The 12951-nt window shown below is 37.5% G+C and overlaps 1 protein-coding gene across 1 annotated transcript in view; it reads right to left on the bottom strand.

Moving 5' to 3' along the window:
* LOC149299049 (disintegrin and metalloproteinase domain-containing protein 12-like) overlaps positions 1-12951 on the bottom strand; it is a 153418-nt gene that overhangs the window by 27978 nt on the left and 112489 nt on the right. Inside the window, exons 12-13 of the mRNA XM_089486842.1 lie at positions 3636-3813; positions 1012-1101 (exon numbers count right to left, since the gene is read on the bottom strand). Coding sequence (XP_089342968.1) covers positions 1012-1101; positions 3636-3813 — 268 coding nt within the window. The remainder of the gene's footprint in view (positions 1-1011; positions 1102-3635; positions 3814-12951) is intronic.

The following is a 12951-nucleotide window of genomic DNA, read 5'->3' as shown; positions in this document are numbered from 1 at the left end:
CACTACACGCATTGATCTTACCTGGAAGATTATTAAATGAAACATTGCTATTTCTTTATGTTTATGGCTATTCCTACTAACTGTGAAATGATAAACATCATTAACAATTCCATGGAATGAATATCACTTGATTTGGAGGTTTCCTTACAATGCGTTTAATATTTGTACTTGGAAGAACTGTGAGTTTAACTGTCTGGTTTGTTTGGAGGTCACCCACGTTTTATGTGTTCCCCTTTTACATTTTGGGATCCAAATCCTTTTTTTCTTAACTGTTCTAGGACGAGGGCTGGGTCTCTCATTTAGGTGAACGGGTTGCTCCAATGTTGAAAATGCAATTCCACGCAGGAGGGGGACACCAGAGACATGCTGAGCCTAGGACGCTAAAAATTCAAGGGACGCCCCGACTAGGAGGTCATAATATTTGGTGAGCAATATTTATAAAACTAACAATAACATCATTGAGTGTTTGAGCTAATGCTCGTCTTAACACCTGCTTAGAAGAATAATAATTGGAGTTTTAGTGCAAAGAATTGAAAGAAAGTGGTGCAATTACCATAGCAACTACTGCTCTGTTTCCACTGATTGCTCATGCTTTTATAGTTTGCTTTGGAACTGCTCTTTATGTTTATCCCCCATTGTGCCTTCTGCAGGTGTTTTATACAATGGGAAGTAAACATTGATGTAAGCTTCAAACACAATCATCCGCCGTCATTGTCCTTGAACCACTAGCACTGGTGTTAACTGATGTTTGTATCACAATGGGGAAAAATGCGAATACCTTAAATAATGTAAATAATTTGATCTGTGACTGATTTGCTATTCCTGTTTAAATATGTCCCACAACTCCCACACTCTTGAAGGTATTCATCTACATATGATTTCTGATGCTTCGATAGGTAGTTTTAGGGATTTAGCACGCTAAATCTTCTTTTGGTCATCACAACTAGACAAAGACGTGAATTTTGTATACCTGTTTTTTTCGTACCAGAGATGAGACAACAAGATAATTACCTTGCAGTTTTCACAGCAAAGTCCGTGGGCACACACGGCTCCTTCCACTAACATACATGTAGTGGCATTACAGCAGCTGTTCGTACATTCCTAGAAAGAGGGGGAAATGACATATATGACGATGTGTGTCAGCAGAAATGGGTATCTCATGTGACCTTACATATAAAAAATCCATTCAAAATTCACAATGCGATAATAAAATACAATAAATGAATAAAAAACAGCCATGCAATATTGAGGAGAAGACAATAACCATAACAAAAGAAGCAAAACAAGATTAAAAGTGGTGTAGGAGCAGCCCGGTATGTAGAGACTTTCTTAGAGAGGTCTGCATTTATAAAGACTTTGAACAAGTGCCGGTGTAGAGATGTATGAGTTGAGTTAGAGTCTGAATTGTCCGGAAGGTGTACGTGAATCAGATGATTGCGGTGAGATAATTCTCTAACCCTGGTGAATAGTAGTCCAACCAGCCATTGAAGACAATAAGCTTCATGAATATGAGATGAGAAACTGGATTATAGAAGTGAGATTGCATGTATGCCATGGACAGAGAGAAGGTCAAGGCTGACTGACTGAATTTAAGAGATCGGTGATGTCAGACACGTCAGAGGACCTGCTCTGATTGAGTTCAGAGCCTACAAGGAAAGGTTAACTTTGCGTTAATGAGAAAACTGTCCAGGAAAATAGGTGTGAACTGGTGTGAACAAAATGTGGGGATGTGGCATTAGTGTTTTAGGGGGGGGGTATGTTATTGAGTTTTTAAATGTTAATAGAATGAAGAGAGTTATACGCTGTACACAAGTAAAGTAATTAGTAGTCCTTGTACGCATACCTGATGATGCTTCTGAATATTTATTTATTTTTTATATTGGGGGCCTACATGACCCTTCCCTTAGTGACACCTGCATCATCCAAAAGCATCACATGCATGACAGCATATCATGATATGCCAAGTGATTTTGTAGTTAATGATCTCCAACTGCGGAAGAGCTTTAGAGAAACAACAGACGCAAAGGTTTCTCTCTGTTCTTAACAAGAGTTCACTAACATTTGCAAGAGACAACATGAAGAACACAACCGGGGTACTGAGTTATTCGCAAGCTCTTGTCACGTTATTGACATTAAGATAAGCCAACTTTGGAAACCCTGTTGGTCAAGAATGAGTGAGCTGTCAGGATGCTCTAAAATTTAGGATAAAACAATTGCTTGATATAATAGAATCCTCACTCTCATTCTTAATTCACATAATGTAAGTGGTTCAGTATGGTCAAGATTAATGGAGCCAGGCAAAATAAATAAAGCTTGTCTGAACATACATCATTTGCTAAATTGGTTTATTAGTTTTTTATTTCAGTCTTGCTGAAAAAAACCCTCTTTTTTTTCTTGGTAGAAAAGGGAAAATTTATCAAACTCAGTTTTTATGTTATGATGAAACTAGGCATTGACTTTTGTTATTTATAAGATTTGGCCTAAACAGTGTATGTTTAAACACAAACAAAAGAAAGTAATGCTGACTTCATTGGCCAACTGATCCAACCTAACCACCCTAATTAATGTCGCCTGTGCAAATACATACAATTTCAATGTACTGGGAGTATTTTTTAGTATTTGATTCAGAAGATGTTTGCTTGTCTTGGATCAGAATCTAAAAGTAGACATTACAACCAAAAATGTGTTAGGCTTCATTATTTTAATGTGGACCTTTCCCTTTCATTGAGTATACTTGGACACTCCGTTAAGGTCTCACAACTATGTGTCCTGGTCGCTTTGGTTTTTGCAACAAAATCTCCAGACGTATTATGTATGGGATCTCTAATTCGTTGACTAGACACCTTATTGCACATGCTATACAAGTATTTAAACGTTTATGTAAAATTATATACGGGATTGTGGCTTTTTATATTAACATTGTTTTAAGAATAAGTGAGGCTGCAGACTAGGTTATTGTTACAATAAAGCAATGTTTACAAGCGGAAAGTATTGTCTTCAATGCCTTCTGAATTTATTGCCCAAAGATGGGTTAAAAATACATATAATATATATATGAGTAATATTTATTTTAGTAAAGCAACATTTTATACGATGGCTATAGCCAGGAGTGTCCTACTGTAATATGCAGGGCATGTTTTCAAGCCCAGAAGGCATCTTGCTCACATTTATTTACTATTTCGATTATGTGAATGGTAGCTGGACCAGGGCAACACAATTGACCAGTTTTGAAAAAAGGGGGAAACTAGAACTTTCTACCCCAGGGTAACTATCACAGGTAAAAACCTTAATATTCATACGAAGTGACCATATCCAGCCACTTCCACACATTGTTTTTGTGAGAGATCTCATGCATTTTTTTTTTACCATTCTAACCAGTTCTAATGTTAGCCATTATGTTTCTATTATAAAAAAATTATCACATGGGGTAGCCCCTTCCTCTATTTTCTATAATGATGATGTTTTATATAATGCGCATAAAGTAGAGGAGACCTGCACTGCATTTGGCCAGAGTTGGACCACGTCCAACGCCCGCACTAGGTATGTTCTCTATGCTCTAGGCAGCTACTGCCGAAAAGGATATAAAACAGAGATAAAACAAAACATATCTGATGAGTGCTATTGAAAATCCTTACTTCTGGCTCTCCACAATCACACTGTTCTCCTTCTTCCACATATCCGTTTCCACACTTCTGTTCTCCAAATGGTTTTGTAACTTCAGGCATGTTATATAGACACATACCCACTCCCTTTTCCAGGCTGCTGTCCAAATCCTTTTTGCTGCAGCTGCTAAATACTGTAGGGAAAGGGTATCTGCAGAAAAAGAAGAAAAGGTCTGCTAAATGAGTCAGGTCGTGCTTGTTAAAAAGACACGACTTCTGGTAACTTAGTATTTCTTTAGCATAGGGTCAAGTCATGTCGGTGTCGTCTGATAATCACTTTTTCAATTCTACAATCATTCTTCCGTGTCACAATAGCATAACAGAAGATGCGACTAATTCTTTTTCTTGGCTTTGAGAGAGGTGAAGACTTTATAGGCTTGCTCCTTGAAGTGACATATGTGACTAATATTTTATTCCAAACACAACCATTCCATATACACATTTTTTGCTAAAATGATGCCAAACTGTGCCTCTCACGTGGTTATATTATGCTTGGATCCCCCCCAGCTGGCACACTAAAACACAAGCCTCCTTGTGTCCCTGAAGACACTATGCCATATATTCATTAGTGCTTCACAGAAAGGCAATAACTCAACACTATGACAAGTCAAAGGCAAATGGTTAATGATCTGGTTTTGTTACTCAAATGCCTCGTGCTTTTAGCTGCAAATAAAAATGGAGCTTTTGCGGAACAGGAAAATATTTAATTTGTTGTTAAGTGTATAAAAAACCTGTTATCGATATTCATTTTCTGTGATTTCTTCTAAGATGCTGTAACGCGTTTACTACTACTAACAATTTCCTTTAGAGTATATTTTTTTTTGACAGATTAAGGTTGCCCCTAGTAAAAGTTACACTATGGGAATCAAATAGGTAAACTGGAAAAAAAAGGAATACTTTTTTTTTACTGAGCAATATGGGCAATTACAAGCAGATGTAACACTTACGGAACGCAGCGTGACTCATAAATATTGCATTCTGTAGTGGATGGAAACAGGAGCCTGAAAATGCGGATTTATTATCATAGGCTGATAGCATTTTTTGGCATCAAATGTGCAACAAAGCTGGAAAGAGACCATTTGTGCGAGCATTAAAACCTTTGATATGTGTGTATAGAGAAACGAATATAACGTTGTGTTACCACGGATGGGCAAATGGTTACAAACAAATGTTTGTAAAGAGCAAATTGGCTAGCGTTACCTTGTATATCTCCATTAACGTTTCAAAGGAAAGGTGGTTGCTATGGACGGGAGATACAAGAATCCCTTAACACATCCTCTGTAGCTGGTGAATTGAAATCATTATGGCTAAACGCTATGACAAAATAGAGTCCCAACTCACATTTTTATCAGATCAACGCCGAGGTCAACTTAAAGTCATCAACATCATCCATAATATGAGAGATAAATCCTTGGACGCCCATGAGCCAAGTGTTGAAACTTTGTATTTAGAAATGGGTTTGACTCATGAGTATTGAAACTCAACAGCTGCACACAATATTGCCTGCCAGTGTAATAGAACCATTTTCAGCAATTTTCTATTTTCGCTATGAGAGAAACGTCAAAACTATACTTTTTTTTTAATATCGTAGAGACCCGGTTCCACACGCACTCACACTATCAATCCAGTCTGTTGCTAAAATGTGAGTTGTTATAAAATGAGAATTTGCAGCAGATTTCTTAATTCTAATTTGCATTTGCACAAATTATCACCTATGGTCGAAGGTAGGACATGGCAAGTTGAAAACAGGCAAGAAGTTTACGGATTCATTACCAACAAGCGGCTTGTAAGTTTGGAGTTTCAAGACTATGAACCACATTTAAGTCATTTGGTCATACACAATCATCTTGGGGCTGTTGATGCATAGGAACATATATATAGACCCTCCAAAAAAACCAGTGGACATTATAAAATCCACTGCCATTGGGCATTGCCTGGATTATTATTGAATACAAAGGGAATGGATCATGGTTTTCACTGTCCACACTCTTCACACCCAAAGTGTGCCCAAAGAGTTCCAGGGAGATGGAACTCACCCCTACCTAGGAGACTAAGGTAGGAGGGTATTCTCTCTCCACCAGAACAGGGATGGACAGGGAAGCAGAGGCAATTGATGGGGTCAGTGCTTCCATCACCACACTAGGCATGGGGATAGCGCAGATACTCTCAAGAGTTTGTAATTACTTTGCATCAGAATTGCAAAGTGTGGTTAGTATGAGTGAGCGTTTTACTAAGTGCTTGTGAGGTATGAATGTGGTGGTGTATGTATTAAGGAGGGGTTAAACATTAAACAATTATGGGGCTAGGATGCCACAAGTAACAATACTATGACATTTGGGGCTGGTGTTGTTTACAGGGCCATTTTTTTCCCCATTCTGCTTGTCCACGTTTGAACATATCTGCTATATGTAGAGGAAAAAGTGTGTTACACATTAATGGGAAAACATATTTGCTGGCATTATCTTCTCCCACATGTTCAGGGTTATTGGTACAATACTCTTCTCAAATACAGGATTTTTGTAGCTCTGGCTAATTTAACATATGGAGGTTGACCATTCTGTGAACACCATGTGGACAACTGAAACCACCAAGCATCTGCTACTGGAGCTACGTGCCCATGTAGAAGAACTATCTTCTCAATGGGATTTATCCTTTTACATCTTTAATGCAAACTAAGTGTTTTTTTTTAATCTCATTTGTTCACATTAGCTGAATGTAGGTTCATGTTTTTTTTCTTTTTGTTCTTTTAAAAGTTCTTGTTTATTGCAGGTTGTATCCCAGATGAATAAGAAAAGATTATCTTGCCTACACCTCGATTCTCTGCATTCTACATGATAAAACGTTGAAAGAAATGAAAGATGTTTATTGTTCTTTTGCAATTTATTTGCTGCACCACCCACACTACAACAAATTTTGCTTCTGCCAGAAGCAATGAATCATTGTGTTCATGAAAAACACTCAAGTGTTCAAGAGGTTCAACAAAGAATATATTTAAAGGTACGGGGGGTCACTTACACAACACATGGTAAGAAATGCCGGTCGTATGAAATGTTTTACATCTGGCTTAATTACCAAATATGAAAATTTGTAAAATTGCCAAGTGTGTCAAGTGGTGGCTACTACAGACAACGAGGGCCAAGTTCACTGCCTACCGATAATACTACTGAATTTCATTATGGCGTAGAACGTTGGCAACAATACAAGTGTTTAAATAAGTTATCTCGATGAACCTGCTTGTGTGGAATACTGTTGATATCTTGTTTGTTAAAGTCATTTTAGGACAGAGTTGGTTAATATATTTATTTATATATTTATGCTACATATTTATATTCTATAGTTTGTGCAACTATTTTCTCCAGTCCACCAATAATAAAATGGCATAATAATATTAACCACTTTAAGAATATGAGAGGTCTGCTAATATGAAATGTGCATTCGAGAATTATCTTACTAAATGCAGTTTTTCATAACTGTTCTGTTTTGCAAGAGAAATATGGTAACATTAAACACGGGCCAAGTGTCGTCATTCTGCAATAAAATATTTTATATGAACTGTGTTCAGGTCTGGATCTGGCTATCCTCCCTGTGTGTTTCTCATAAATAAATCAAAGGTAATTACATGTAGCAATGATGCTCGATTATATTTTGACTTGATATGCTCAGATTCCTTCTGCTTTTATATAACTTTGCAGTGGGGGGCACATGTTGTGGTAGAGGCTGAGCTTTTTTTCTATAATATACAATGAAATGTTGGAGAACTGTAGTACAGTTATTTATTATCTGATATCCAATCCATAATTGGGAAGTGGGAAGCTTATGTATACATACATAGTATAAAAAATAAAAAACAGAAAATGCTATAGAATCATTCACGTTCAACAAACTCCTCCATTACAGATACACATTCCTGAGAGCTCTCTGCGTTTATCCTGGATTCTCCATGTGAAGCCATGGTTCCCTGGGTCTCCGGGTCAGTTTCCTTTTGGGGGGGGGGCAGATTTGATCATGCTCATTCTAGCCCACATCTTTCCTAATTCCAGCACCCTTCCTCTCCCACTAAAGGCTGTCAGGGGCTAGCCTCATCCATGTTTGCAGCTAGTACCACCCCATGCACGGCTAGCCCCACCCCTTCAAGAAGCTACTCCCCAGAGAGCCTCCCCTGAGGAGTTCCCGGGTATGCAGATACCGTTTTATTAAATGGAACAAGATTACTTAGTGAACAATAGCCCACTCACTATAAAAGGAGCGCATGATGATTTACTACATACACCTTACTTAGCTGTTGCTTGCGCGGAATAAGTTTAAAATTAAAATCATTTGAATGCATCTGGCGGGGCCAGATTTACATCCCAGGAGCCCCTGCATGCTTTGTAGTACGGGGTAGAGGCAGTGGATCTGGAGAGGGAATATGTAGTAATGGGTGGAGCATAGACAGAAGTGGGTGTGGCTATTAAAGCCTTTGATGGTCTTGCATTTCAATCAATAAACGAAATAAATAACGATATTGTTAATATGGTGTTAATTGTTATATGGATCACAAAATGCATTTACTAAATCAATAAGAGATTTTCATGCCAAGAAGAACTTAAGCTTTAAGCGCAAACTATGAATAACAATGTTTTAATGTTTTCATTAAGATTCACTGCAGTTACATATTTTATCATGTTGTGACCCGGAGATAAAAATGCAATTAAGCTACATTTTTTTTCAAACTTTTCAAGGTGACCTTCAACTATAGCTCGTCAGCTCAGAACAATAGATAAGCCTATCCCATAAAGTTTTCTTTCAAGACCAAACGGTGATTCTACAAGAAGGAAGGAAGTCATCTTTCTTCTGGATGGACCGCATGATGATAAGTGACTACTGTAGGGCCTTTGCTGGCAATCTGTTAACTTAGAATGGGCCATAACATAAAAGCATACAAAAATGTAACTTTTACCAAATCAATATGATTAATATGATTAGAGAGTCATGCGATTATTTTTACCTTAATCAGCACACGGTTATTTCTATTGTTTTGCCCCTTTTCTGTCTTGGATTCACAATCCGTAACACACTTTCTTTTGGAAAAACAGACTAAAGTTGCCAAAATGACCCAACAAACAGACGTCATGTTAATGTTTGCGATAACGCGTACAATTACTTTATTTAGTGAGGGGACTCCAAGCTGCTTCCTATTTTGTTTTTTGCCTTTTCCTGACCGTGATAGTAATTTCCTTAACCGACTTGTTTTGCCGTCGTGTGCGCATGGATTTCTAAAAATATTTTTTTAGGTAATAAGCAATTTCTTCAGCTGGTTTTCAGGCTTGCCTGCCGAGTTGAAGAACACAACATCACAAACAGGAAGCCATACGGAAGTACGTCACACAATAAGTTAGTCAATATCAGTCCAAGGGTGCTTCTCTATCTAACCAAGACATTAACTGAGCACTCCGATATTGCAATTAACAGTAAGAATGCCAGTTTGTTCCATCCTCAATATTTTAAACAAGTACATGCAACACAAATGTTAAGAAGATTTTTCTGCTGCTATGGCAACAAAGTCTTGGAATATATTACTGCCTTGAGCTCATATCATGTAATGTAGTGTGGGTCAACCATAAAGGTTATATATATCATAGGTGAGATATTTCTTTCACAGACCCACTGACATATCGAATATATAAATTCCATGAGCTATATTTACACATCCTAAGTTTTTCTTTAAAGTAGTTGCGAGTTCCCTATTTGCAGGGGTGAGGCCTGCCACTCATTCTCACCGTGAAATATTGATTAAGTCTAGTTACGTGTTAAAATATAGCAATAATATCTCTTTTTTTTTATTATTATTTAGGGTTTCTATAGGGTACTGTGATTTGTTTTCTTAGTTTATATATTGTTGCAATTTAGATGAATAGAGTTCTTTTAATGCTGTTTACAAGAGTAATTAAAAAAGCAATTTCCAAATTTAATGAATTCATTAATTGCAGACTTTTTTTTAGTACATTTCCAAATGTGATTTATAATATCTCTAGCTTTGATAGACGAGAAAAAGAGGGGAGCTCTGCAGAACATGAGATTTAGGCCATGTAATCGGTACCTCTTTGTGTTCCGTGGTACATACATGTTGCTTCCATGATCCTTGCTGAGCTATAACTAGGAGGGATGATGGGAGTTATACTTTTTACAGCTGTTTAGAGTTGGGGTATATCCCGAGCCCATAGGTTTGTTAGGAGCATTTATTTACATAGTAGTTTTTGTTTATATACATCATGACATATATGCATTACGTGTTTATGGCACAGATTGTATACATAAGGCTAGGTTTCCACTTAGGTTTTTGTCCTGCGTTATTTTCTTGATGAAAAACGCCAAGAAAAACGCCAAGAAAACTGCCACTGCATTCTCCTGCGTTTTTTTCTGGAGTTTTTTCTGGAGTTTTTTCTGGCGTTTTAGCCTTTCTGTGGAAATTGCTTTTTTGACCTTAGGCAGTTTTCCAGCCTTTACAAGTTAGAATCGTCACCCAGCTAAAAGGGATTAGGATAAATGGCAAGTATCTGCCCCCTCATTTTCTTGATAGAGTTTTTCGCCCCGGCGGACCCTTTTGTCTCTTTTCTGTGGTTTGTAAGGCGTGCTTTATTCCGAATGTCTGCTCCTCTAGGAAGATTGGCCCCAAATGATGGTGCAAATTGTTTGCTGTTGCTTTTGGCACGCAGGATCCAGTTGATGCGTCGCGTATGTTTGTTTGTAATGGCATGTTTGTTCCAAATGGTGTAAAATTCAATATGAACTTTGTTTTGTGTGAAACTGTTTGTTTCCCGCCTATTTCTCGTAGGACACACAGATACTGGGTCCATCCTCTGCATTGTAACTGTGGAAAAAAACGCCATAAAAAACGCCAAGGCAAAGCCCACCTGGCTTTTTCATGGCGTTTTTTCTCTCCCATAGACTTCTATTGGAGAAAAACGCCAAGATTTCCTTGCAAAAAACGCCAACAATGCTGCGATTCTGAAAAACTGCCACAGAGCCCAAAAAAGCAGAAAAACGCCAAAGAGGACTGAAAAAACGCCAAACAGAAAAACGCCAAGTGGATATGGCATTGTGCGATTTCCTAACATCTGGCTGCAGCCGTGTGGCTGAATTGGCGTTATTATGGGCGTTTTTAGCAACAAAAAAAAACAAGTGGAAACCTAGCCTAAAACATCTGTTGTTTGTTTAGTAAAATTAAAATTCTCTCAAGAAGTCAATGGCCTACTTTTTTACCTATTTTTTTTTGTGATGTGATGTACTGCACCTTAATAATTACAAAATCAAAATGAAACATTAGATTTTAATAAAAATAACAAGGTGTTATATAATGCTGTTTAAAGGTTAAAGCTGTTCCATTTAGACAACACATTAATCACCCTTTCTAGTGAATTTTAGGAAATCTGTTAATTTATTATTTCCTCTGTAGTTTTATTTACATAAAGAAACAATACGTCGAACTTAAGACGCTTGTTCACCTCCTATGGCAACAACCTATCAGTGCCTGCTTTTATGTCTCATTGACTGTTCCCATACCCCAGCATTTCAGGTGTGCAAACTGGAAGACCTTTGTTGCAGTGACCGAAGGTTGGGTCAAGGGCAGAACTGTCCAGCTACCTTACCCAAAGGGCCACCTTGTACTTTGATAGAGGTCTGTGTGGTAACAGCATGGACCCCCATTGATTTCGCAACCGTGAGCCGCTCAGGGGGTCTATCCAAGTGGCCAATGATCCACACTGCTTGTGAAAAAGGGACAGTGGGAATAATTTGGGCATTCGGCTCTATGGGAATAGTTTTGTTTCAGTAGTTGGTACAGCACCTGTAATAGTAGACAATTTGCTCTTCCAGCCCTGCGCATTTTCATCCCTGTATTTCGGATAAAGAATTGCACAGAACTTAATTGCACATTACATGTGCCTTTTTCCCTATGATAGAGCCAATACTACAAACCAGTGATGAGGAAGGTTTTTATCCCAGTACCAAAAAAATAGATACTAAACAGTACTAATGATGCAGGCCAGATGCATAACTGGTAAGCAAACATAGAATCGCAATGTATATTGTGTTCTGTGTTATATATACTGTATATAACAGCTAACCATATTCATTTAATTACTTGTACTACTAAATGAATGTGTCAATCAGCTGTGCTTCACATCAAGGATTAGCTCAAGTCAAGTGTACCATGCTGGGAATCCATTCCATTGTTACATAGAAGGTTAAATAATCGACAAAGATAGGTTTATAGGTGTAAAATGTCTCTAGAAAAAGGTAATTCTATGGCAAATATTACAGATATTTTATTACAGAGAGAGTTGGGTTGACTTTTGGTTTCATGCTACTAATTATCTAATGAACCAGAAAATGTAGAACATGCACTGGCGTGATTGGTCATTTCAAGTCATTTATCAATAGTAATGATTAACAAAATGACTGCGGAGAGAAAGGAAAACAAATGGAAACATTGATGTTTGTTACCACTGGAAAGGACAACGTGTGATGTTAGCCAATGTTCATCTGTTTTCATGTTCTTTTTATCTTTAGGATTCCATTTTCTTTGCTGAATTTTCATCCAATTATCCCTTAATATTATCTTAGGTCCGATTGATACTTTATTGTGAGCCAAGAGGTTTAACAGCCTCTTCATTTTAGTACAAACATTAGTGTCCTTACATTAGCTGAATAATTAATTAACATTTTGAGAGCAAGTTTATTTTCTTTGAACCGACCAGAGATACTGAAGGCCAACTAAGGTCAGACTAGGCATGAAGCATTAGCGTTTTGTTAAAACATATAAAGTATGTATTTTATTATAGATAAAGCTCTAAATATTTAGTTGTGCTGTACAATGACAGCACATATCTCCTGCCATGTGATATACCCCCTACCAGTCAGCTCGAGTCCCCCTGTGCGGATGCACAGAAAGCATTCCCATTGGCTTGAGTAGAAGTGCTTTTGCGCTACTGATTGGCTGCCTCGAGCAGCCAATCAGTGACATGAAAATGGGACGAAGGAGGATGATTTGTGATACATGTCAAGTTAAAACTTCTCCTGATGAGAATTTTTATGTTTTACAGGTTTGAGAATGCATACTTACAAGCACTTCAATATATTCTTTATTGGTGCATGAAACACTGGGGGTCCCTTTAATTGAATTTGGTTAATTATAGGGTTTTGGAGATAATATAGGATTCCTTTCATTGCTTTCTCTGTAACTAATTCAATATTTTATATTGTATTGTTATTAATATCTTAAATGTGTTTTCTGAACCTCCATGTCTCT

The sequence above is a fragment of the Sceloporus occidentalis genome, unplaced genomic scaffold (assembly GCF_023333645.1).
Source record: "Sceloporus occidentalis isolate IW3139 unplaced genomic scaffold, rSceOcc1.0.p SCAF_30, whole genome shotgun sequence".
In the NCBI taxonomy this organism is placed as follows: Eukaryota; Metazoa; Chordata; class Lepidosauria; order Squamata; family Phrynosomatidae; genus Sceloporus; species Sceloporus occidentalis.
This window is presented reverse-complemented; position numbering and strand designations above follow the sequence as displayed.